The following is a 26,602-nucleotide window of genomic DNA, read 5'->3' on the forward strand; positions in this document are numbered from 1 at the left end:
GCCAAACCATTGATAGATTTTTGTCACCCCTACCCTCTAACCATAACGAAGGCTTCTAAGTAGCTAGCATAGTATGTCCCATGGGCATATACTTATAGGCCATGGTCATGAGGAACATCATAGTATGAAGTAATGGAAAGTCAGATAGTATTTAGGGATTTTTGTTCCCCCATCATAAATGGATGACCTCCCATTTGTTTATATTGAAAGCCATTTACCACAATTGTTAAGATTCACTTAATCTATTGATACACTTTGCAATCTTATGCTTCCATCTACTTCGCTTACAATATGCCATCTATCTTTCTGTCATTGGTAAACATGGATATGTGACATTCTATCCCATCAACAAAGTCATTAATAAATAGGATGAATATTGAGGCTCCAACACAGATCCTTGCTGGACACTACTAATCATATCCTTTCAATTAGAATGCTCTGACTCCTGCCACTCAACCAATTTCTTAACCTAATCAGTAATTTATCTTCAATGCCATGAGCTTTAACTTCAGTTAACAGTCTCTTATGAGGGACTTTATCAAATGCTTTGGTATAAATAACATCCATAGACCTCCCCTTGTCCACTACTTTAGTCACCTCATCAAAAAAAGTTCGTTAAGCATGACTTACTTTTCACAAATGTTGGAGTAGTCAAAATGTGACTTAGAACTAAGGGCCAATGCTGATGCCATAGTAGTTGGGTAGGATAAGTTACAAGGAATCACCAGCTGGTGAACCATGTTTCAGTTAATGCCAGGGTATCAATACAATCATGCAATAGGGTGTCAAGGGGCTTGTTTACAAGTCAGCAGCCATTCTGGAAAGAAATAGGAGGAAGCTCTGACTACTAATCTGCCAGATGGCTCTTGGGTTTAAGGATGAGTAATGTGAGTGGGATGAGAAGGGGAGAGTTTAATTCCCAAGTTGCATGATGGTCAGTAACAATGAACGATGTGGCAATTTTGTTGCTGCTCATAGAAAAGCAGCAATGGGTGCCAGGATAGGCTCAGTGAAGAATATCAAAGGAGGTACAGAGGGAACTATTATCCATTTACTTTTTGTGGGACGTTGCTGCACATAGATTTGCTTACATAATAGCAGCCATGATTCAAAAGTAATTAATTGTGTGTTAAATGGATTGAGCTGTCCTGAAACACCATAAGAAGCTATATAAATACAATTTTAATAGTTAATTTGAGTCCCTCTGAAGTGGAATATGAAGTCTCAAACTAATTCAATGCTCCTTCCTTCTGTCTCATTGCAGAACTTATAATTAATTATCTGAAGTATGTAAAGGATATCATTTGTAAAGAGCCACTGAAAATTTGGCAAAAGTTTGGTGGAAACCCTGGAGACATTGAATAAGCAAATGGCTGGTTTATTGGAATTCCTATTATTTTTCCACTGGTGTTATGCCAAGGGGAAGAACCCCTAGGAAATTCTACTCCCGTATATTTCTATTTAACTTTTGATTCTGACTTACCTGGCTTAAGCCCCTTCTGCCACAGAAGGTGAATTAAATTATCCAAGTTTGTAAAGTTGTACAGAAGTTTACCATTCACTTCCCTGCTCAGAAAGGAAATAAGAAAAATTAAGTATTGTGCACTGTAAATTAAAGAGGGCTAGCTCACTCAAATTGCTATCTTTCTATCTTTTTCACATCCTTTCTCAGACATACACAATCTCTCTTACCTACATAAATAGACAGTAGAGAGTCAAAATTTTTTATTTTAGGGGTCCACTTTCAGCTCTTACATTTCTTGCATCTTTTCAACCAAGAGTGCATTTTAAGAAGTACTGCCATGTGATGTGCATTGTTTTCTGTCCATCACTGGAAAATAACTCTCTATGGAATCATTTTATACTGTAGGAGCTAGTTTTAGGATTCTCTTTTTAGGACAGCATTTTACTCAGTAGAGTTATTACTCGTTAAAACTAGTTCTTTCAAATTATATACTTAATGCACACTGAGTGCCAAATGTTTGCAATGTAAATCATATAATTTCTACTTTATTAGCACATGACCTGGGAACAATATTTTCTCAAGATGTACTTGTAAAAATTTGTTGCTTGACAAATAATTTATATGAGTTTCTGAAAAGGTATAGTAAAAACAGAATGCTCGATTAATACGTAAATGAGGGCAGGATTCACAATGCAAAAGGCAACTTTTTACTAACCAAACAAACCAACTACTACCAAGTTAGAACTCAGCAACTTTTATCAAATGTCGGAGAGACTGTAGTAACCAAGAAAGGGGGATACACGATAGATTACACATGATACTAACCTTTTAGCCTAAATAATTTTGAAAGCTCTTATCATAATTTTATTTTAAACTTTTCCCTTACCTTGATATAGATCAAATTGTAAATAACATGGTTAAATTGGGCAAGAAGGCAATAAATGGGTGCTCAATATCTCCAAAAAGGGGTGCAGGGATCATGACGAGGGATAACCTGCGCCCATTACTTCCGATACAGGCAGCATGGCAACTTCATGCTGCTTGCTAGTTAACGTGACTGTACTGTGCAGGCAGCGTGAGTTGAAACTGTTGAGTGGCTGCGTGGCTTTCAAATCCTGAGAGGCTTGCATCTCTTAATTGGGGCGGGGGGGGGGGGAGGTGGATGGGGTGCATTTGGCTTGAGCAGGTGCTAGAAGTAACTCCACAACCAATTCTGACCTAGCAAAGGCACAAGAAGGTGCTGCACTGGAGGCCTTGGTTGAGAAGATGCAAAGAAGAAGGGATGTGGTCTCTCCACAGAGGATCAGGAGACCCTTCAGACAAATTCACAGAAGACAGTGAGACCAGAAAGCCATAGCGATTAATGCCATGTGTCAAGTGCTGACAACCAAGATGAAGTTCAATGACACCGCACAAGTAGTCAAGGTCAGTGAATGCAATTTCAAGTGCCATATTGCATCAACTACACCACTAGCCTCAGAGACTGTTCAGTGCACCACACCCCCATACTCACCTACAAACAATTTCTATCACCCTCATACACAAAACAGTACTGCAAGCCTCACCCACATCTCACAGTTTGTACAAACTGTCAGCTATTCAACCATAACAGTCCCATCACCGAAACACAATGCAGCGCACTCACTGAGAAGCTTCCTTCTCTTGTGTAGGTCAAGATGATGCACAACTGGAGGTAGCAGGTGCTAAACGGCAGGGCACATGCGTGACTGCACATCCTTGCCTCCATAGAGGAAACGGTGCATGACATTACTGAAGCAGCTACTGCTGACAACATGGCCAGTGGCAGGGTTGAAATCATAGAAGATGATGGCATCCTTATATCTAATCATCCTTCTCACACCCTACTTCCCCTTCATTCCACAACAACTTCTGATTTAGAAGCTGTTGATAGAGTAAGCATGCACCTCTTACACCCCCACACCCTTACCACAACCCTACCCTTGTGCTGTTCTCCTTTCAGATATTCGGCCAGGCAGGGGTAAACAGAATCTGGCCAGGCAGGGGTAAAAGAGCAACAGAGTTGAGAAGCAAGAAGATCGTGATAACGAAAAAAACTGTCACAAAATCTGACACTTGCGGCCAATAGTTCAGATACTAATATAGTGCATACTTTAAAGGGTAACTTAGAGAGGGAGTTGTGCACACAGTGATACACTGCACACAAATGGGCTGCAGCCAGGGCAGGGAGAAAGGTGGCACAGGTGCCAGTGCCCCAGAGGGTGAGCTTGCATATAAGTTCTGCTGCAGAGGATCCAGATGAGTACTATGATGGGATGGGCAACAAAAGGTGGCTGCTAGGCATGCACAATGAAATGTTTGGGGCCAGACCTGCTGAGTTTTCCCAGCACTTTCCAGATTTTTCAGATTTCCAGCATTCAGTAGTTGGCTTTTATTAAAATCATGCATCAGCAGAATCCAAGAGGGAAATGGTGCTTCTCCAGCTCCTTTCCCACTGATTGGGGACAATTAAAAATCCCCCTAAACCATCTATCCTTTCTCCCAGCTAACCTACAGGTTTGAGATCATAATCTACCAATTCTATGAGCTATTCTCTGAACAACGTTAGGTTTCAGCAGTGAGTGCTTGGGATAGCTCCAGTGGAGGTGGGCATTGCTTCATGAAGATAGAGGGACTAGCTTCAATCAGTTCATTTTCTTGAAGTGTCACATGCCTGGGCGACAGAAGAAAGATATAACTTGCATTAATATAGTGCCTTTCAAGACCTTAGGATGTCCCGAAGAATCAATGAAGGACTTTTAAACCATAGCCACAATTGTAGGGAAACGTGGCAATCAATTTGACTACAGCAAGGAATCTCTACAAGCAGTTGCAGTTGCCAAGCCAGAAGCCACCTCTTTCCTTGTTACTTCAAGGTGCTTTTGGGATGCTGCAGTTTGCACTGGCAGTTGTGGCCAGCACAATCATTTGGCCTGAACAACTTTCTGATAGGGCTTGTTGCCATCTGTGTCCAAGAATATCCCTATTCCATGAACTTTAAGTAAATTGTCTCTTTTGTTGCACCTACTTGAAAACCTTCAATAAGTCCATTTAAATGACATTCATAGACATTTTCCTGTCTATGACTTTAGTTACTTCGTCACGAAAGTTAAATTAGGTTCATTAGATATGGTATCCTTTACAAATCCAAGTTGGTTATCTCCAAACAGCTCACCTTTCTCTAAGTGCTCAGTTCCTTTGTTCTTAATAATGGATTTCAATAATTTTCCTACAATAAATGTTAGATTAATAGTTCTAAAATTTCCTGGTTTTCCTCCGTTATGACGTGGCAGATGATGTATGCCAGGCAGACCAAATCCACAAGGGAAAGTTGGTCGCGCTATCACAACAGTTTTGCAATTTGTATTTATGAGAAGATGTGAGCACTGAATTCAAATGTAGAGTCCACCAAGACCTTTACAGATTTTTAAAAATTAAATTAAAATATTTATTATCAAAATAAAAGATTTCAAGCACATACATAAGACTACAGTTACTTACTACTATAATAACTCCTAAAATTCCTAATGAACCTGACTCCCAGTTACACCCCCTTTAAGGCAACGGTCCAAAGTAGGTTTTAGATTTAAAACAGAACCAGCAAGTTAACACAATGCCCACTTGACAGTGGAATTCCAAATGGCTTTTCTCCAACTTCAGTTTCGTTAAGAAGCAGACCTATGCACACATGGCTGGAGGCTTCATTAAGGCTATTTCCTGTTAGATCTAACATCGTCTACTTCCCACATAGCCTTTCATTCTGCTTTACACATGTTTCTCTATTTTTAATATGTAAATTCTATCGTTCCATTTGTCTTTGAAACTGTCATCTTCCTCATAATAAAAACACTTTCATGGGCTGAATTTTACACTGATAGGGCAGGCGGGCGCCCGACCTGATCGGGCGTGAAATCGCGCAAGATAACATCGGGCAAGCGTCCCGACATCATCCTACGCTCGAGCGATATTTCGGTCAGCGGGCGCATGCAAAAGTTGGAAGTGTGCCCGCTGACAATTAAGAGGGCAATTAAGCCCATTAATGGCACAATTGTCTGTCGTTTTATGTGGCTCGTCCAACCTTACAGTTGGCGGACGGGAAAATCGGCCAGATGGCCTTTACATTTTTCATCAAACCTCGTCCTAGGGCAGGATGAGGTTTCCGTTATTAAATAAAATAAAAATAGAAATCTGTGGACAACAGTTTTATAATCTATATGTTCAAGTGCCATATTGTGATGCTTGGACATTTTTTCCCTGATTTTAAAAACCTTATTTCCTGAGTTTCGGGTCTTCAGCTCCCCCTGAGGCAGCTCTCTGCCTTCAGGGAGCTTTCAATCAGTGCTCGCCTGCGCCCACCACAACAGCGCTGAGCTTTTCAGTGCGGGCTTCGCACTGGCTGGCCATTAGTTGGCCAGCCAGCGTGAAATTGCGGTTGATGGCTGATCATGGTCGGCAGTCCATTTCCCGACCGCTCTGCCGATCGCACCCGCCCACCGAGCTGAAAGTTTAGGCCCATGTTGCCAATACTGTCAGTAACCTTAGGGAAAAATAAACACGCTCCTTAGCCCTGCTTATCTGGCTAGCTGTAAACAGACTAAGATCCCTTTGAAATCCAAAAAATCCCTTCATTTATCTACAAATGCAAATTCCCTTCACACCTTCCATGCTAAGCCAGCATCTATGTTTTCTTATTAGCATATCAAGCACCTAACTTCTTTTCATGATTTCAATCTTGCATGCTGTTTGACTCCAAATGTAACTAAACCACCCCATCTATACTTAACCCATAAACCTACTTCACAATAAACCAGAAAAATATTATGAAAATGGTTAAATTTTCATCACACTCTCTCTCACTTACCTTAAATATTAGAATTATATTTGTAATTTTCCAATCTAAAAGGGTCATTCCAGAATAAACAGAGCTTCAGAAGATTGCCAAAGCATCTGCAATTTCCTCACCTACTTACTTCAAAACCATGGGATTTCTTGCTTATGTCGACTTTAGCGAGTTCCAGTACTTGACTCACGGGGCTGGATTTTAGGGGTTCCAGTGGGATGAGGGAGGCAGAATGGGAAGGTGCGGTGTGCTCGCTCCCACCTCTGTTATCTCAACACAGTGAATCAAGCATTGGAAGGTCAATTAGCAGCCGCCAGGACGGAAAGTGGCCAATTAGCATTCGGAGTTGCTCTGTGCCCAATCGGACATCTAGGCCGGGATGCCAGACAGGGGAGGGGTTATGCCATGAATCAGAAGTTGGCCATGACCACCAATTTAAAGCCCCCCTGCCCTATCACTCTTTTATTATTTGTTATGGCAGCCTAAAAACAGTGAATAAATAAGGCCTAATAGCATCCAAAAGCTGCCATCTTCACCAGCAGACTCTGCTACTACATGCAACCGTGGTCTCGTTTGCAAATTTTTTCACCCGCCCTTGTGTCACCTCTTTATACCTAGAGTAAATCACTCCCAACCTTTTCCCGTCCAACTGCTGAAAAATGGAGTGGGCAACAAAAAAATTGCAATCCATTGGGTCTTTAACAAGCTCAATATCCTGTCAATTGTATTTTTCAAAATTTCAGGTGAGCTTCCAATTCCAGTGTCTGCTCATATTCCATAATATCGGATGCTGGTATGATTACCTCGGATTGCCAATCTGACATCACCATGCCGTATTTTACAGAAGTGTGGGGCCGGCCCTCATGATTTGTGGCCATTATTCCCTGGCATGTCAGATATATTGCCTTCTTCCTCTATCGTGAAGACTCAAACAAAGTACTGAGTCAATAAGTTTTCAATTTCTTTATTTTCATTTTCAATATTATCTGCATTTGTTTCCGCTAGATTACCCTTAATCATGCAATATCACTGTAAAAACTTTTTGTGTTAATATGCTTTCCCTTGCAACATTATTTTTGTATTCCTTTTTGTAGCTCTTATGATATTTTTTGTCTTCCTTTGCAGTTATTTATATCTCTCTCAGCTTCCTGGATCCACAATTTTCTTGGCACTTTTGTTTGTTCTTTGCTCTAATTTTTAATTATCTCTCACCTCCTTCGTTGACCATGCCTGCTTCATTTGGCAAGTAGAGAAGTTAGGCAGTGTTATATTCCCTTCCCCCCCACCCCCATGGAAAATTTGGAAGAGGGGAGGACATAAAATTGGCTAGCAGCTCTCAGCACGCAGGACTTCCTGCCCCTGGGGTCTTGATCCTGTGGAAGACCAACTAGTGGCCTATTAATTGCCTGATTGGCTCATATTTTGGTGGACCTTCTCCAAAGAAGGTAACATGGATCTCTCTGAGGCCCCTGTCACCTCCATAAAATTCCCTTTGTTGTTTATACTGGTCCTGCATTAAGCTACATTGCTTTGTGAACACTTCCCAAAGTACATCTGTAGTTTTACCCGATAACCGTTTTGACCAGTTTGGTGTTACCAGTCTCTGTCTTATTCCTTCAAAAAGTCTTACCAAAATCTAAAATCTTAGTAACTGTGCTATGTTTATTATTTCCAAACCTAACACCGAATTCATTCATATTATGATTACTGTACAATAAATAGTTCACTCTTCTTGGTTCTAGAACATATTGCTCCAGAAAACTATCTTGAAGGCACTCGAGAAATTTATATGAGCTACTCAACTCTTATCAATCTCTATGAAAATTAAAGTCTCCTATTCAAACAATTCTGCTTTTGCTACAAAATCTTCTAATATCTGAACTAATGCATTCTTCCACTTCAATGCTGGTACCAGGAGGCCTATAAAAACTCCTTTACCTATAGCCTCTCCTTTGTTGTAATAGTATTTTTATGATGTAGTGAAAATGTTACTGGACCAGTAATCCAGAGTCCCAGGCTAATGTTCTGGGGGCATGAGTTCAAATCCCACTATGGCATGATGATCATAAAAATATTGGATTGTTATAAAAATCCATCTGGTTCATTAAACCCCTGCAGCAAAGGAAAGCTGCCATCCTGTCTGGGCTACATTGTGACTGCAGATCCACACTATGTGATTGACTCTTAACTGCCCTCTGAAGTGGCCTAGCAGGCCATTCAGTTGTACCAAATCACCACAGAAAAGTCAAAAAGAACTAAAACTAGATGGTTTTCCCCAGCATCAACCTAGGGAAAGACACAACAATGACATACAGTGCTTATACAGTCAACCCTGCAAAGAAACTCCTCACTAACATCTGGGGGCTTGTGCCAACATTGAGATAGCTGTCTCCAAAGGCTAGTCAAGCAATAGCCTGACAGTAATCATACCTGACAGCCAATGTCCCCCCAGACACCTCCATCACTATCCCTGAGTATGTCGTGCCTACCAGTAGGACAGATCCAACAGAGACAGCACAGTGGTACACAGTCAGGAGGAGGTTGCCCTGGAAGTTGTCAACGTTGACTTTGGGCCCATGAAGTCTCACTACACCAGGTCAAACATGGGCAAGGAAACCTCCAGCTGATCATCACCTACCGTCCTCCCCCAGCTAATGAATAAGTCCTCTTCCATGTTGAAGAACACTTGGAAGAAGCAGTGAGGGTACTAAGGTTACAGAATGTACTCTGGGCATGGGACTTCAATGTCCATCACCAAGAGTGGCTGGGTAGTACCACTACTAATCGAGTTGGCCTTGTCCTGAAGGAGATATCTGCTTGATTGGGCCTGATGAAAGTGATGAGGGAATCAACAAGAGGGAAAAACCTACTTGACCTCACCCTCACCAATCTATCTGTCACAGATGCATTTGTCCACGACAATATTGGTAGTGGTGACCACCAAACTGTCTTGTGGAGATGAAGTCCCATTTTCACAATGAGGATACTGCCCATTGTCTTGTGTGGCACTGCAGTGTGGTAAATGTGATAGATTTAGAACTGATCTAGCAGCTCAAAACTGGGCATCCATTAGTGCACTGGAGCATTAGCAGCAGCAGAATTATATTCAACCCACAATCTGTAACCTCATGGCATATCCCTCATTCCACCATCACCGTCAAAACAGGTTCAGTGAAGAGTGCAGAAGAGCATGCCAGCAACAGCACCAAGTATAACTAAAAAATGAGGTGCTATCCTGGTGAAGCTACAACAGGACTAAAAGCATGCCAAACAAGGAAGGAGCATGCAATAGACAGAGTTAAGTGATCCCAGGGGAACCAGTAGATGTAGTATACCTGGATTTCCAAAAGGCACTCAATAAGGTATCACAAACAAGGTTAATAGGCCAGGTAAGGCTCATGGAATTGGAGATAATATATTAGCATGGATAGAATGATTGGTTAATGGACAGGAAGCAGAGAGTGTACATAAATGGAGCATTTTCAAGTTGGGAGCCAGTGAATAGTGGAATGCCAGAAGGATCAGTGCTCGAGCCTCTGCTAGTTACAATCTATATTAATGACTTAGATGAAGATACAGAGAGTAACGTATCTAGGTTTGCTGATAATACTAGGTGGAAAGGTAAGCTGTGGGGAGGACGCAGAAAGGCTGCAAAGAGATATAAACAGGTTAAGTGAGTGGGCAATAAGATGGCAGATGGAGTATAGTGTAAGGAAGTGTGACATTATTTACGTTGGTCGTAAGAATAGAATAGAAAAGTGAGAAAATTGTAAGCATTGATGTTCAAAGAGACTTAATGTGCTTGTACAAGGAATGCAGAAATACATGCAAATACAGCAAGCAATTAGGAAGGCAAATGGCATGTTGGCCTTTATTGCAAGGGGATTGCAGTATAAGAATAAAGAATTCCTGCTACAATTGTAAAAGGTTTTGGTGAGACAACATCTGGAGTACCTTGTACAGTTTTCTTCTCCACATTTAAGTAACGATATATTAGTATTGGAGATGGTACAGCAAAGGTTCACTAAATTGGTCCCAGGAATGAGGGGGATGTCCTGTGATGGAAGGCTAAGTAAATTCAGCCTATATTCTCTAGGGGGAGAATATTCCCCCTGTTGGGGGTGGTTGAGAGGGGGCGGGCAGGTGGGGGTGGGCGCAGGCCCAATCGGCGCCCCCATTTTATGTGGGCAGGCCAATTAAGGACCGCCCAGCGTGATGTGTGCCCGGGAATGCTGAGCACTCCTTGTGTGGGCTGGGGGGGGGTCCCTGAGTCGGGGCCTGTGCTCTTTTGCGCATGTGCGCAAAAGAACACAGAAATCTCCCTGAAACACAGAGCTGCCTCAGGGAAATTAGATTAAGTTCCCAAAATTTTAATAAAGAAAAGAAAAAATTTTAACACACGTCCCCTCATGTGACACTGTCACATGAGCTGGGACATGTCAATGAACATTAATGAAAAAATTCGAGGGTTGAGGGTGCTCCATTGCTCATTACATTTAAGACTGGGATGGACAGATGTTTGGCTTCTCAGAGAATCAAGGGATATGGGGAGCAGGCAGGAAAATGGAGTTGAAGCCCAAGTTCAGCCATGTTTGTGTCGAATGATGGAGCAGGTTCAACAGGCCATGGGGTCTACTCTTGCACCTATTTCTTGCGTTCTTGTGTAGATCAGATCAAATCTGCAGTCCTGCCACATCCAGTCGTGAATGTTAAGCAAATTAGCGGAGGAGGAGGCACCACAAATATCCTGATCCTCAATGATGCAGAAGTCCAGCACATCAGCGTAAAAGATGAAACTGAAGCATCTGCAATCATTTTCAGCCTGAAGTGCTAAGTGGTGATTCATCTCCACCTTCTCCTGAAGTCCCCAGCATCACAGATGCCAGTCTTCTGCCAATTCATTTCACTCCATGTGATATCAGGGACATTTGATGCTTCTGGATACAGCAAAGGCTATGGGCCTGACAGTAACAGCTGCTGTACAGAAGACTTGTGCTCCAGAACAGACCATGTCCCTCGCAAATCCAATCTGGCCTATTACTGCCCCATCAGTCTACTTTCGATCATCAACAAAGTAATGGGAAGCTGTTGTTGACACTGATATCAAGTGGCACTTACACAGCAATAATTTGATCACCGATTCTCAGTTTGGATTCCCCCAGCGCCACTCAGCTGCTGACCTCATCAGAGTCACTGTGCAAATAAAGACAAAAGAGCTAAAATCAAGAGGTGAGGTGAGAGTGACTGCCCTTAACATCAAAGCAGCATTTGACCAAGTGTAGCATCAAGGAGACCTAGCAAAACTGGTAAATTTGGTAAAATCAAAATACTGTGGATGCTGGAAATCTTTCGTTGTGGTAAATCTGGAAGTCCTTTTCACGTTTAACCAGAGATTAAGAATCAAGGTCTGACATAAGTAAGTTAGGTTAACTTGTTAAGAACTGCCTGGAGTGGCAGTTATCTGTCAATCACATGAAAGCAGTCAGTTCTAGTGGTGATAACTACTGTAGCAGAAAACTTTAAACTAGCTAGTGATTCATCAGAGGGTCTATAAAAGAGACAGGTTTTCAAAACCGCAGAGGCAGTAAGGGGCACACGAGGAAACAGGAGACTACACCAGTGTGAGATGGAGGCTGAGTGAGTAGCGTATTAGGTACACATGGGAATCTGATGGACAGGGGAAAAGAGATGTGGTATAAGTAGGAATTATTCGAAGTCAAGAGCAGGAGCAGCTGAGCAGAAACGGACTTGGGTGTAAACGTCACTTTTGGAGCTGAGTTTGAAAAACAAAATCAAACAGTGACATCATAGGAAAACCATAAGTTCATTGGTTGGTAAGAAACTGCAATTTGGGAGTGTCTTTAAATGTCTGTAAAATAGAAAAGCGAATTATTTTTAAAGAAGTAGCTACATGGATTTGAGTAAGAAACAATAGGAAAAAGGGGAAGTCAGGGCCTGTAATGTAAAGTAATATAAGTAAATCAAAGTAAAATAACGTGAATGAAAGGGAAGTAAAGTTAAGAGATGGCAGGGCAGCTCAATCATGTGAAATGCATGTCCTGTAATATGTGCGAAGTCATGGACACTACAGGTGACCTAGACGACCACGTGTGCAGGAAGTGCTGCCAGTTCCAGAAACTTGAACTCTGAGTTTCGGAGCTTGAGCGGTAGCTGGAGTCACTGTGGCGGTTGAGAGCTACTTGGATAGCATGTTCAGAGAGAAAGTCACACTGTGGGTTAGGAGCATAGAGGCAGAAAGGGGACGGGTGACCATTAGGCAGTCCGAGAGAACCAGGCAGGTAGTGCAGGAGTCCCCTGGAGTCCCGCTCGCAAATTGGTTTTCTGTTTTGGAAGCTGGTGAGCGCATTAGTTCCTCAGAGGAGTGCAGTCAGCACCAAGCTTGAAGCACCTTGAACAACTTGGCTGTACAGGAGGGGAGGAGAAAGGAAGAGCAATAGTGATAGGGAATTTGTCAGTTAGGGGAACAGACAGGTGTTTCTGCGGCCGTGGGTGTGACCCCAGGGTGGTATATTGCCTCCCTGGTACCAGGGTCAAGGATGTCACCGAGCAGCTATAGGGCATTCTTCTGGGGAAGGCTGAACAACCAGAGGTCATGGTCCACATTGATACCAATGACTTAGGTAGGAAGGGGGATACGGTCCTGTAGATAGAATTTAGGGAGCTAGGTAGAAAATTAGTGAACAGGACCTTAAATGTTGTAATCTCCGGATTACTCCGAGTGCCACGTACAAGTGAGTACAGAAATGGGAGGTTAAGGCAGATGAATGCATGGCTGGAAAGATGGCGCAGAAGGGAGGGCTTTAGATTCCTGGGACACTGGGATTGGCTCTGGAGGAGATGGCACCTGTACAAGCCGGACGGGTTGCCTGAACAAAGCCGTAACTGGGTTCTTTGTGGGGCATTTTGCTAGCGCCGACTAACTCGACAAGGGTGTGAGAACCAGGAGAGAACATTAGAGAGTAATACTTAGGTGCACAAAATACTGGGAGAGACAGATAGCACAAGAATAGAGCACAGTAAATTAATAAACAAAGTCGGAGTAAGGGAGAAAGTAATGAAGTCTAAATCAGGGATACACTGAGTATATAAATAAGATTGGTGAGTTACAGGCGTAGATTGCCATGTGGAATTATGATGTTATGACGATAACAGAGACCTGGCTGAACGAAGGGCTGGAATCGGCATAAAACATTCCTGGGTACAAGGTGCACAGGAAAGATAGAGCAGGAAGAAAAGGAGAGGTAGCTGTATTGGTTAAGGAGAGCATTGCAGTGCTGGAGAAAGAGGATGTCCCAGAGGCTTCAAGGACAGAATCTATTTGGCTAGAGCTAAGGAACAAAAAGGGTGTATTTACATTGCTCGATGTAGCCTATAGGCCACCAACAAGTGGGAAGGATGTAGAGGAACAAATCTGTAGGGAAATTACAGAGGTGCAAACATTATAGGGTAGTTATGATGGGGGACTTTAATTACCCAAATATACTCCAGGATTGTGGTACTGTAAAGGGCAGAGAGGGGAAAGAGTACCTACTTCATGCTCAGGAGAGTTTTCTACAGCAGTATGTGTCCAGTCCAACAAGAAAGGAGGCACTCTAGTTTCTTGGAAATGAGGTGGGCCCCCATTGGGGGGACATTTAGGAGGCAGTGACCATTGTATCATAAGGTTTAGGATGACAATAGAAAAGAGCAATGAGTAATCCAGAGTAAGAGTAATTAACTGGGGGACAGCTGACTTCAATGGGGCAGGAACGGAGCTAGGCCAGATAGACTGGAACTAAAGGTTGTCAGGAAAAACTGGCGATGAACAATGGGCTACTTTAAAAAAATGATTTGGGCACAGTCAAGGGATATTCCCTCAAAAGGGAAAGGTAGGGCAAACAAATCCAAAGCTCCCTCGATGAAAATGGAGATAGAAATTAAGATAAAGAAGAAAAAGTGTGCTTATGACAGGTATCAGATAGAAAATATAATTGAGAACCAGGCTGAACACAAAAGGTTCAGAGAGGTGAAGAAGCAAATAAGAGAAGCAAAGAGGGATTATGAGAAAAGACTGGCAGCCAACATAAAGGGGAATCCTAATGTCTTCTATAGGCACATAAATAGTAAAAGGGTGGTAAAAGGAGGAGTAGGGCTGATTAGGAACCAAAAAGGGGATTTCACATGGAGGTGCGGGGCATGGCTGAGGAGTTAAATGAATTCTTTGCATCTGTCTTTACTAAGGAAGCAGGTGCTATCCAGGCCATGGTGATAGAGGAGGAAACTCTGTCACTAGAAAGGTTCAAAATTGATAAGGAGAAGGTATTGGATAAACTGTCAGTACTTGAAGTTGACACGGCACCGGGATTGGATGAGATGCATCCAAGGATATTGAACGAAGTGGGAGTGTAAATTGCAGGGGCACTGGCCTTAATCTTTCAATCCCCTAGACTCAGGGGAGGTGCCAGAGGACAGGAGAATTGCAAACATTACGCCCTCGTTCAAAAAAGGTTGTAAAGGTAAGCCTAGCAACTACAGACCAGCCAGTTTAACTTTGGTGGTGGGGAAGCTTCTAGAAACAATTATTTGGGATAGAATTAATAGTCATATGGAAAAATGTGGATTGATAAGGAAGAGCAAGCATGGATTTCTTAAGGGAAAATCGTGTTTAACTAACTTGCTGGAGTTTTTTGAAGAGGTAACAGAAAGGGTTGACGAGGGTAATGCTCCTGATATGGTGTACATGGACTTCCAAAAGGCATTCGATTCAGTGCCGCACAACAAACTTGTGAGGAAAATTATAGTTCATGGAATAAAAGGGACAGTAGCAATGTGGATACAAAATTGGCTAAGTAATGGGAAACAGCAAGTAATGGTTAATGGATATTTTTCGGACTGGAGGAAGGTTTGTAGTGGAGTTTCCCAGGGGTCAGTATTGGGACCCATGGAGAGGCAATATAAAATAGAGGGTACAGCTCTAAAGGGTGTGCAGGAGCAGAGGGACCTGGGTGTATATATGCATAAGTCTTTAAACGTGACAGGACAGGTGGAGAGAGCAGTTAATAAAGCATACGGTATCCTCGACTTTATTAATAGAGGCATAGAGTACAAAAGCAAGGAGGTTATGCTGAACTTGTATAAGACACTAGTTAGACCTCAGCTGGAGTACTGTGTACAGTTCTGGGTGCCACACTTTAGGAAGGATGTGAATACATTGGAGAGAGTGCTGAAGGCGTTTGCAAGAATGGTTCCAGGGATGAGAAACTTCAGTTATGAAGATAGATTGGAGAGATTGGTGCGGTTCTCCTTGGAGGGGAGAAGACTAAGAGGAGATTTGATAGAGGGGTGTTCAAAATCATGAGGGGGCTGAATAGAGTGGATCTGAAGAAACTATTTCCACTCATAAATGAATTGAGAATGAGAGGGCACAGATTTAGTGATTTGCAAAAGAAGCAAATGTGATGTGAGAAAAAACTGTTTCACACAGCAAGTGGTTCAGGTCCGGAATGCACTGCCTGAAGTACGGTGGAGATAGGTTCAATCGAAGCGTTCAAGAGGGCATCAGATGATTATGTAAATAGAAACAATGTGCAGGGTTACAGGGAAAAGGCAGGAGGATAGCACTGAGCCATAATGTTCATTCAAAGAGCTGATGCAGACATGATGGGCCGAATGGCCTCCTTCTGCACCATAACAATTCTGTGATTCTGAAGTCAATGGTAATCAGGGGGAAAAGCTCTCCACTGGTTGAAGTCATAACTAGCACAAAGAAAGATGGTTGTGGCTGTTGGAAGGCAATCATCTCAGCCCCACAATAACCCTGCAGGAGTTCCTCAGGATAGTGTCCAAGGCCCAACCATTTTAAGCTGCTTCTTAAATGACTTTCCCTCCTTCAAAAGATCAGAAGTTCACTGATGATTGCACAGCATTCAGTACCATTTGCAACTCCTCAGATTCAGAAGCAGTTCATGTCCATATGTAGCAAGATCTGGACAACGTTCTTGCTAAATGGCAAGTAACATTCATGTCACACAAGTGCCAGACAATGAACATCTCCAAAAAGAAAGAATCTAAATATCTCCCCTTGATATTCAACGGCATTAAAATGGCCAAATCCCTCACTATCAACAGAAACTAAATTGGACCAGCCATATAAATACTGTGGCTACAAGAGCAGGATAGAGGCAGGGAATTCTGTAGCGAGTAACTCACCTCCTGACTCCCCAAACCCTGTCTACCATCGACAAGGCATAATAAAACAGTGATGGAATACTCTCCACTTGCTTGGATGAGTGCAGCTCCAACAACACTCAAGGAGCTTGACACCGGCCAAGACAAAATAGCCAGCTTGATAGGTACCCCATCCACCACACTCTGTTGCTGCTGCACAGTGGCAGCAGTGTGTACCATCTACAAGGTGCATTGCAGCAACTCACCAAAGCTCCTTTGACAGCACCTTCCAAACCCGCGACCTCTACTGCCTAGAAGGACAAGGGCAGCAGGTACATGGGAACACCACCACCTGCAAGTTCCCTTCCAAGGCACAGACCATCCTAACTTGCACTGTTCCTTCACTTTCACTGGGTCAAAATCCTGGAACTCCCTTCTTAACAGCACTGTGGGTGTACCTACACCAGGTGGACTGCAGAAGTTCAAGAAGGCAGCTCACTACCTTATCGAGAGCAATTAGGGATGAGCAACACATGCTCGCCTTGTCAGCGATGTTCATATCCCAAAGACAATCATATCCCTAAAGACCTTTTAACCTGAAATATTTAACTGAATATCGTGATCACCTTGCACCATGCTTCTGTAATGGTCATCTTTTCATCTCTTATATTTGAGCCCCTAATTCACTCAATTTATTCATTATTCTCACTCCGTTGGTATATAAAATATGTATTTGGGTCAGAGATCCTAGCCTGCAGTTCTGCTCGATGCTGTCTCAATCTCATCATTTAACTTAACACTTCTCTCACTTGTCACTCCTGCTGCAATTATCTTAGTTGTTTTGTATATCCTTCACCTGCCGTACCTATATTTTTGTTCAACCAATAGTTGTCTATTGTTTGTAACTGAGACCTTCCCCCAATTTATTAGTTTGATGTCCTTATTTGCCCTTCCTGTTGGGACTTTGGTTGGCCAATTAGAGTGGCGTGTGGCAACTTTTCTACCAAATACCTTGAACTTCTGAATCTAAACTATATCTTTGTCAAGATTAGCTGCCTCTGCTTGCTATAATCAACAAGCAATAATCAAGTACTTTTTGATAAGAACTCTACTATAACATAATACATGTTTCTTAATTAACTTTCACATGCTGAACTTTTGAAGTGTTGGATCGAGAAGTGCTAAGGTTAATTATTAACCAGCTTTCAACTTTGAATTGCATTGCTTTGAATAAAGTATAAGGTTCAAAGCCTCACAATGCATTTAGGACATAACCTAAGCTAACACTTGAGAGCAGAACTGATTGTTGCATTGTTGGAGGTGCTGCCTTTCCAAAGAGATGTTAAAGTGAGGGCTGAGTGCTACTTGGGACATTGCAGATCCCAATGCACTATTCAAAGAACAGCAGGAAATTCTCCCAATGTTACTAGTTAATACTCGCCCCTCAACCAACAACAACAAAACAAAAAATTTGGCCACTTATTCATTAGTTTACCAACTTTCAGAACTTTCTGTGTCCAAGTTGGCCACTGCATTTTCCTACATCAATGCAAACATATTCCATTCAATGTAAAAGGTTTTGAGAATCTTGTGGCCATGATAAAACACTATGCAAATATCAGATGTTTCTTCTGCCAAGCTATCAATAAATGAGCACCGGGAGGCTTTCAAGGGGGAGATAGTTCGGGCAAAGAGCAGACATATTCTTATAAGGGAAAAATAAAGAGCACCCAAAGCTATTGCTCCGTGGATGACCAAAGAAATTGGGATCAAAATGAAAGAGAAAAAGGAGACTTATTAAAAATGCCAGGTTCGTGACCCAGTAGAGAATTGAGAAGTGCAGATGCTAACAGAAAAAAAAGTAAAGAGAATGCCTAAGAAAAGATTGGCAGATTTCATAAAGGGGAACACTAAAGTAAATTATAAACATATAAAAACTAAAAAGATAGTCAAAGGAAGGGTAGGGTCAATTTGGGCCCAAAAGGAAAATTGTTTTGGTCACAGAGAGGAAAAGTACTACTTAAGATTAAGGTACTTTGTATCTGACTTTACTAAAGAGGATGCTGCCAATGTCACCATAGAGGATCCCTATCATAGAGGGATAGAGAAAGTGATAACTTTGAAATTGATTTAAAAAAAAGGAGGTTCTTAAATGGCTGGCAGCATACAAAGTTATACGGCGGAATAATCCCAGAATTCGACAAAGTCCAATATTGGGTGGGGAAAGCGGCGTTTGACCCGCCAATGGCAATGGCAGTTTTTCAGTGAAGAGTGCAGAAGAGCATGCCAGGAACAGCACCAAGTATATATAAAAAATGAGGTGCTAACCTGGTGAAGCTACAACAGGACTAAAAGCATGCCAAACAGAGGAAGCAGCACGCAACAGACAGAGTTAAGTGATCCCAGGGGAACCAGTAGATGTAGTATACCTGGATTTCCAAAAGGCACTCAATAAGGTATCACAAACAAGGTTAATAGGCCAGATAAGGCTCATGGAATTGGAGATAATATATTAGCATGGATAGAATGATTGGTTAATGGACAGGAAGCAGAGAGTGTACATAAATGGAGCATTTTCAAGTTGGGAGCCAGTGAATAGTGGAATGCCAGAAGGATCAGTGCTCGAGCCTCTGCTAGTTACAATCTATATTAATGACTTAGATGAAGATACAGAGAGTAACGTATCTAAGTTTGCTGATAATACTAGGTGGAAAGGTAAGCTGTGGGGAGGACGCAGAAAGGCTGCAAAGAGATATAGACAGGTTAAGTGAGTGGGCAATAAGATGGCAGATGGAGTATAGTGTAAGGAAGTGTGACATTATTTACGTTGGTCGTAAGAATAGAATAGAAAAGTGAGAAACTTGTAAGCACTGATGTTCAAAGAGACTTAATGTGCTTGTACAAGGAATGCAGAAATACATGCAAATACAGCAAGCAATTAGGAAGGCAAATGGCATGTTGGCCTTTATTGCAAGGGGATTGCAGTATAAGAATAAAGAATTCCTGCTACAATTGTAAAAGGTTTTGGTGAGACAACATCTGGAGTACCTTGTACAGTTTTCTTCTCCACATTTAAGTAACGATATATTAGTATTGGAGATGGTACAGCAAAGGTTCACTAAATTGGTCTCTGGAATGAGGGGGTTGTCCTGTGATGGGAGGCTAAGTAAATTGAGCCTATATTCTCTAGGGGGAGAATTTTCCCCCTGTTGGGGGTGGTTGAGCGGGGACGGGAAGGTGGGGGCGGGAAGGTTGGGATGGGCGCAGACCCGATCGGCGCCCCCATTTCATGTGGGCAGGCCAATTAAGGACCGCCCAGCGTGACGTGTGCCCGGGAGTGCTGAGCACTCCTTGTGTGGGCTGGGGGGGGGTTCCCTGAGTCAGGGCCTGTGCCCTTTTACGCATGTGCGCAAAAGAGCACAGAAATCTCCCTCAAGCACAGAGCTGCCTCAGGGAAATTAGTTTAAGTTCCCAAAAATTTAATAAAGAAAAGAAAAAATTTTAACACACGTCCCCTCATGTGACAGTGTCACATCAGCTGTGACATGTCAATGAACATTAATGAAAAAATTTATTTAATTTTAATTCAATGGATGAGGTGCCATGAAAAACGCAAAGGCTGCCTGGGCTCTTTGCCTGCCCGTCAACCATAAAGTTGGACGGGTAGCTCAGTTTGTCAGTTTAATTGATACTTAAATGGCCTTAATAGGCTTTTGACAGTTCGGCGGACACGCAGCCGAAATCTAAATGACGCGCGGTGAAGTCGGGACGCCCGCCTAACGTCACCGCGCATCATTTTACACCCTGGCGAGCGGGGACGGGGCCTGCTCGCCGAGCCGAAGATTCAGGCCTAGGGTTTAGAAGAATGAGAGGCGATCTCATTGGGCAGAATTTTTCACTCATTGGGCAGGCGTGTGCCTGACCCGAACAAGCATAGAATGACGAGCGATGACGTCAGGCGAGCGTCCCAACGTCATGGCGCACTCGTGCGGTATTTCAGTTCGCGGGTGTGCGCGGGAGTTGGCACTGTGCCCACCGACAATTAAAAGGCCTATTAATCCAACTGATTTAAATTTTTCGCTGCCCGTTCAACCTTATGGTTGGCGGGCAGGCGAAAAGGCCAAGCGATCTTTGCATTTCTTGTGAAACCTCATCCAGGGATGAGGTTTCGATCCTTCATTAAAAAAAAATTCTAAAGTTCCCTCCTAACTTTTAACATGCCCCTGCTCATGTGACAGAGTCACATGGGGGGGGCATGTTTATTAACACCTTAAAATTCTTTTTTTATATATCTTCATCCCCCTGAGGCAACTCTGTGCTGCAGGGAGCTTCTCCAGCGTGTATTCGCGCACATGGGCGAAGTTCACGCCTGCCATCCTCCCCCTCCACAAAGGCAGCGTTGAGCGCTTAGTACACGTTTCGTGCTGGGTGGGTGTTAAGTGGCCCGCCAGCGTGAAATCACGGTCCAGCCCCGATCACGGGTTCCCGACCACTCCCACCCGCCCCCGTCGAACCTGCCAGATGAGGGAAAAATCCTGGCCATTGAAACATACAAGCGGCTTGATAGGGTGGACGCTGTGAGTTTCTTTCTGCTAGTTAAGGAATCTAAAACATGGGACACAGCCTCAGGATAGGCGGTCGATCATTTAGGACTGAGAAATTGCTTCATTCAAATGGTTGTAAATTTTTGGGATTCTCTGCCCCAGAGGGTTGTGGGTGCTCCATTGCTCATTACATTTAAGACTGGGATGGACAGATGTTTGGCTTCTCAGAGAATCAAGGGATATGGGGAGCAGGCAGGAAAATGGAGTTGAAGCCCAAGTTCAGCCATGTTTGTGTTGAATGATGGAGCAGGTTCAACAGGCCATGAGGTCTACTCTTGCTCCTATTTCTTGCGTTCTTGTGTAGATGAGACCAAAACTGCAGTCCTGCCACATCCAGTCGAGAATGTTAAGCAAATTAGCGGAGGAGGAGGCACCACAAATATCCCTGTCCTCAATGATACAGCAGTCCAGCACATCAGCGTAAAAGATGAAACTAAAGCATCTGCAATCATTTTCAGCCTGAAGTGCTAAGTGGTGATTCATCTCCACCTTCTCCTGAAGTCGCCAGCATCACAGGTGCCAGTCTTCTGCCAATTCATTTCACTCCATGTCATATCAGGGACATTTGATGCTTCTGGATACAGCAAAGGCTATGGGCCTGACAGTAACAGCTGCTGTACAGAAGACTTGTACTCCAGGACAGAGCATGTCCCTCGCAAATCCAATCTGGCCTATTACTGCACCATCAGTCTACTCTCGATCATCAACAAAGTAATGGGAAGCTGTCGTTGACAGTGATATCAAGTGGCACTTACACAGCAATAACCTGATCAGCGATTCTCAGTTTGGATTCCCCCAGCGCCACTCAGCTCCTGACCTCATCAGAGTCACAGTGCAAATAAAGACAACAGAACTAAAATCAAGAGGTGAGGTGAGGTGAGAGTGACTGCCCTTAACATCAAAGCAGCATTTGACCAAGTGTAGCATCAAGGAGACCTAGCAAAACTGGTAAATTTGGTAAAATCAAAATACTGTGGATGCTGGAAATCTTTCGTTGTGGTAAATCTGGAAGTCCTTTTCACGTTTAACCATAGATTAACAATCAATGTCTGACATAAGTAAGGTAGGATAACTTGTTAAGAACTGCTGGAGTGGCAGTTATCTGTCAATCACATGAAAGCAGTCAGTTCTAGTGGTGTTAACTACTGTAGCAGAAAACTTTAAACTAGCTAGTGATTCATCAGAGGGTCTATAAAAGAGACAGATTTTTCAAACCGCAGAGGCAGTAAGGGGCGCACGAGGAAACAGGCGACTACACCAGTGTGAGATGGAGGCTGAGTGAGTAGCGTATTAGGCACACATGGGAATCTGATGCACAGGGGAAAAGAGGTGTGGTATAAGTAGGAATTATTCTAAGTCAGGAGCAGGAGCAGCTGAGCAGTAATGGACATGGGTGTAAACGTCACGTTTGGAGCTGAGTTTGAAAAACAAAATCAAACAGTGACATCATAGGAAAACCATAAGTTCATTGGTTGGTAAGAAACTGCAATTTGGGAGTGTCTTTAAATGTCTGTAAAATAGAAAAGCGAATTATTTTTAAAGAAGTAGCTACATGGATTTGAGTAAGAAACAATAGGAATAAGGGGAAGTCAGGGCCTGTAATGTAAAGTAATATAAGTAAATCAAAGTAAAATAACGTTAACGTAAGGGAAGTAAAGTTAAGAGATGGCAGGGCAGCTCAATCATGTGAAATGCATGTCCTATAATATGTGCGAAGTCGTGGACACTACTGGTGACCTAGACAACCGCGTGTGCAGGAAGTGCTGCCAGTTCCAGAAACTTGAACTCTGAGTTTCGGAGCTTGAGCGGTAGCTGGAGTCATTGTGGCGGTTGAGAGCTACTTGGATAGCATGTTCAGAGAGAAAGTCACACTGCGGGTTAGGAGCATGGAGGCAGAAAGGGAACGGGTGACCATCAGGCAGTCCGAGAGAACCAGGCAGGTAGTGCAGGAGTCCCCTGGAGTCCCGCTCGCAAATTGGTTTTCTGTTTTGGAAGCTGGTGAGCGCATTAGTTCCTCAGAGGAGTGCAGTCAGCACCAAGCTTGAAGCACCTTGAACAACTTGTCTATACAGGAGGGGAGGAGAAAGGAAGAGCAATAGTGATAGGGGATTTGTCAGTTAGGGGAACAGACAGGCGTTTCTGCGGCCGTGGATGTGATTCCAGGGTGGTATATTGCCTCCCTGGTACTAGGGTCAAGGACATCACTGAGCAGCTATAGGGCATTCTTCTGGGGAAGGGTGAACAACCAGAGGTCATGGTCCACATTGATACCAATGACTTAGGTAGGAAGGGGGATACGGTCCTGCAGACAGAATTTAGGGAGCTAGGTAGAAAATTAGTGTACAGGACCTTAAATTTTGTAATCTCCGGATTACTCCGAGTGCCACGTACAAGTGAGTACAGAAATGGGAGGTTAAGGCAGATGAATGCATGGCTGGAAAGATGGCGCAGAAGGGAGGGCTTTAGATTCCTGGGACACTGGGATTGGCTATGGAGGAGATGGCACCTGTACAAGCTGGACGGGTTTCCTGAACAAAGCCGTAACTGGGTTCTTTGTGGGGCATTTTGCTAGCGCTGACTAACTCGACAGGGGTGTGAGAACCAGGAGAGAACATTAGAGAGTAATACTTAGGTGCACAAAATACTGGGAGAGACAGATAGCACAAGAATAGAGCACAGTAAATTAATAAACAAAGTCGGAGTAAGGAAGAAAGTAATGAAGTCTAAATCAGGGATACACTGAGTATATAAATAAGATTGGTGAGTTACAGGCGTAGATTGCCATGTGGAATTATGATGTTGTGATGATAACAGAGACCTGGCTGAACGAAGGGCTGGAATCGGCATAAAACATTCCTGGGTACAAGGTGCACAGGAAAGATAGAGCATGAAGAAAAGGAGAGGTGGCTGTATTGGTTAAGGAGAGCATTGCAGTACTGGAGAAAGAGGATGTCCCAGAGGCTTCAAGGACAGAATCTATTTGGATAGAGCTAAGGAACAAAAAGGGTGTATTTACATTGCTCGATGTAGCCTATAGGCCACCAACAAGTGGGAAGGATGTAGAGGAACAAATCTGTAGGGAAATTACAGAGGTGCAAACATTATAGGGTAGTTATGATGGGGGACTTTAATTACCCAAATATACTCCAGGATTGTGGTACTGTAAAGGACAGAGAGGGGAAAGAGTACCTACTTCATGCTCAGGAGAGTTTTCTACAGCAGTATGTGTCCAGTCCAACAAGAAAGGAGGCACTCTAGTTTCTTGGAAATGAGGTGGGTCCCCACTGGGGGGACATTTAGGAGGCAATGACCATGTATCATAAGGTTTAGGATGACAATAGAAAAGAGCAATGAGTAATCCAGAGTAAGAGTAATTAACTGGGGGACAACTGACTTCAATGGGGCAAGAACGGAGCTAGGCCGGATAGACTGGAACTAAAGGTTGTCAGGAAAAACTGGCGATGAACAATGGGCTACTTTAAAAAAATGGTTTGGGCACAGTCAAGGGATATTCCCTCAAAAGGGAAAGGTAGGGCAAACAAATCCAAAGCTCCCTCGATGAAAATGGAGATAGAAATTAAGATAAAGAAGAAAAAGTGTGCTTATGACAGGTGTCAGGTAGAAAATACAATTGAGAACCAGGCTGAACACAAAAGGTTCAGAGAGGTGAAGAAGCAAATAAGAGAAGCAAAGAGGGATTATGAGAAAAGACTGGCAGCCAACATAAAGGGCAATCCCAAAGTCTTCTATAGGCACATAAATAGTAAAAGGGTGGTAAAAGGAGGAGTAGGGCTGATTAGGAACCAAAAAGGGGATTTCACATGGAGGCGCGGGCCATGGCTGAGGAGTTAAATGAATTCTTTGCATCTGTCTTTACTAAGGAAGCAGGTGCTATCCAGGCCATGGTGACAGAGGAGGAAACTCTGTCACTAGAAAGGTTCAAAATTGATAAGGAGAAGGTATTGGATAAACTGTCAGTACTTGAAGTTGACACGGCACCAGGATTGGATGAGATGCATCCAAGGATATTGAACGAAGTGGGAGTGTAAATTGCAGGGGCACTGGCCTTAATCTTTCAGTCCCCTAGACTCAGGGGAAGTGCCAGAGGACAGGAGAATTGCAAACATTACGCACTCGTTCAAAAAAGATTGTAAAGGTAAGCCTAGCAACTACAGACCAGCCAGTTTAACTTTGGTGGTGGGGAAGCTTCTAGAAACAATTATTTGGGATAGAATTAATAGTCATATGGATAAATGTGGATCGATAAGGATGAGCCAGCATGGATTTCTTAAGGGAAAATCGTGTTTAACTAACTTGCTGGAGTTTTTTGAAGAGGTAACAGAAAGGGTTGACGAGGGTAATGCTCCTGATATGGTGTACATGGACTTCCAAAACGCATTTGATTCAGTGCCGCACAACAAACTTGTGAGAAAAATTATAGTTCATGGAATAAAAGGGACAGTAGCAATGTGGATACAAAATTGGCTAAGTAATGGGAAACAGCAAATAATGGTTAATGGTTAATTTTTCGGGCTGGAGGAAGGTTTGTAGTGGAGTTCCCCAGGGGTCAGTATTGGGACCCATGGAGAGGCAATATAAAATAGGGGGTACAGCTCTAAAGGGTGTGCAGGAGCAGAGGGACCTGGGTGTATATATGCATAAGTCTTTAAACGTGACAGGACAGGTGGAGAGAGCAGTTAATAAAGCATACGGTATCCTTGACTTTATTAATAGAGGCATAGAGTACAAAAGCAAGGAGGTTATGCTGAACTTGTATAGGACACTAGTTAGACCTCAGCTGGAGTACTGTGTACAGTTCTGGGTGCCACACTTTAGGAAGGATGTGAACACGTTGGAGAGAGTGCTGAAGACGTTTACAAGAATGGTTCCAGGGATGAAAAACTTCAGTTATGCAGATCGATTGGAGAAGTTGGGACTGTTCTCCTTGGAGGGGAGAAGACTAAGAGGAGATTTGATAGAGGGGTGTTCAAAATCATGAGGGGGCTGAATAGAGTGGATCTGAAGAAACTATTTCCACTCATAAATGGATTTAGAATGAGAGGGCACAGATTTAGTGATTTGCAAAGGAAGCAAATGCGATGTGAGAAAAAACTGTTCAGGTCTGGAATGCACTGCCTGAAGTATGGTGGAGGCAGGTTCAATCGAGGCGTTCAAGAGGGCATCAGATGATTATGTAAATAGAAACAATGTGCAGGGTTACAGGGAAAAGGCAGGAGGATAGCACTGAGCCATAATGTTCATTCAAAGAGCGTATGCAGATATGATGGGCCAAATGGCCTCCTTCTGCACCGTAACAATTCTGTGATTCTGAAGTTAATGGTAATCAGGGGGAAAAGCTCTCCACTGGTTGAAGTCATAACTAGCACAAAGAAAGATGGTTATGGCTGTTGGAAGGCAATCATCTCAGCCCCACAATAACCCTGCAGGAGTTCCTCAGGATAGTGTCCAAGGCCCAACCATTTTAAGCTGCTTCTTAAATGACTTTCC

The 26,602-nt window shown here is 43.2% G+C and overlaps 2 protein-coding genes across 6 annotated transcripts in view; one reads left to right on the forward strand and one right to left on the reverse strand.

Moving 5' to 3' along the window:
• Window positions 1–26,602, reverse strand: part of idua (alpha-L-iduronidase) — a 377,462-nt gene that overhangs the window by 194,250 nt on the left and 156,610 nt on the right. For all 5 annotated transcript variants that reach the window (XM_078540394.1, XM_078540387.1, XM_078540376.1 and 2 more), the window contains exon 3: window positions 1,484–1,566. In XM_078540394.1, coding sequence (XP_078396520.1) covers window positions 1,484–1,566 — 83 coding nt within the window. The remainder of the gene's footprint in view (window positions 1–1,483; window positions 1,567–26,602) is intronic.
• slc26a1 (solute carrier family 26 member 1) overlaps window positions 1–26,602 on the forward strand; it is a 194,998-nt gene that overhangs the window by 56,910 nt on the left and 111,486 nt on the right. The window lies entirely within an intron of this gene.

Source organism: Cetorhinus maximus, chromosome 1 (assembly GCF_964194155.1).
Source record: "Cetorhinus maximus chromosome 1, sCetMax3.hap1.1, whole genome shotgun sequence".
Classification (NCBI taxonomy): domain Eukaryota; kingdom Metazoa; phylum Chordata; class Chondrichthyes; order Lamniformes; family Cetorhinidae; genus Cetorhinus; species Cetorhinus maximus.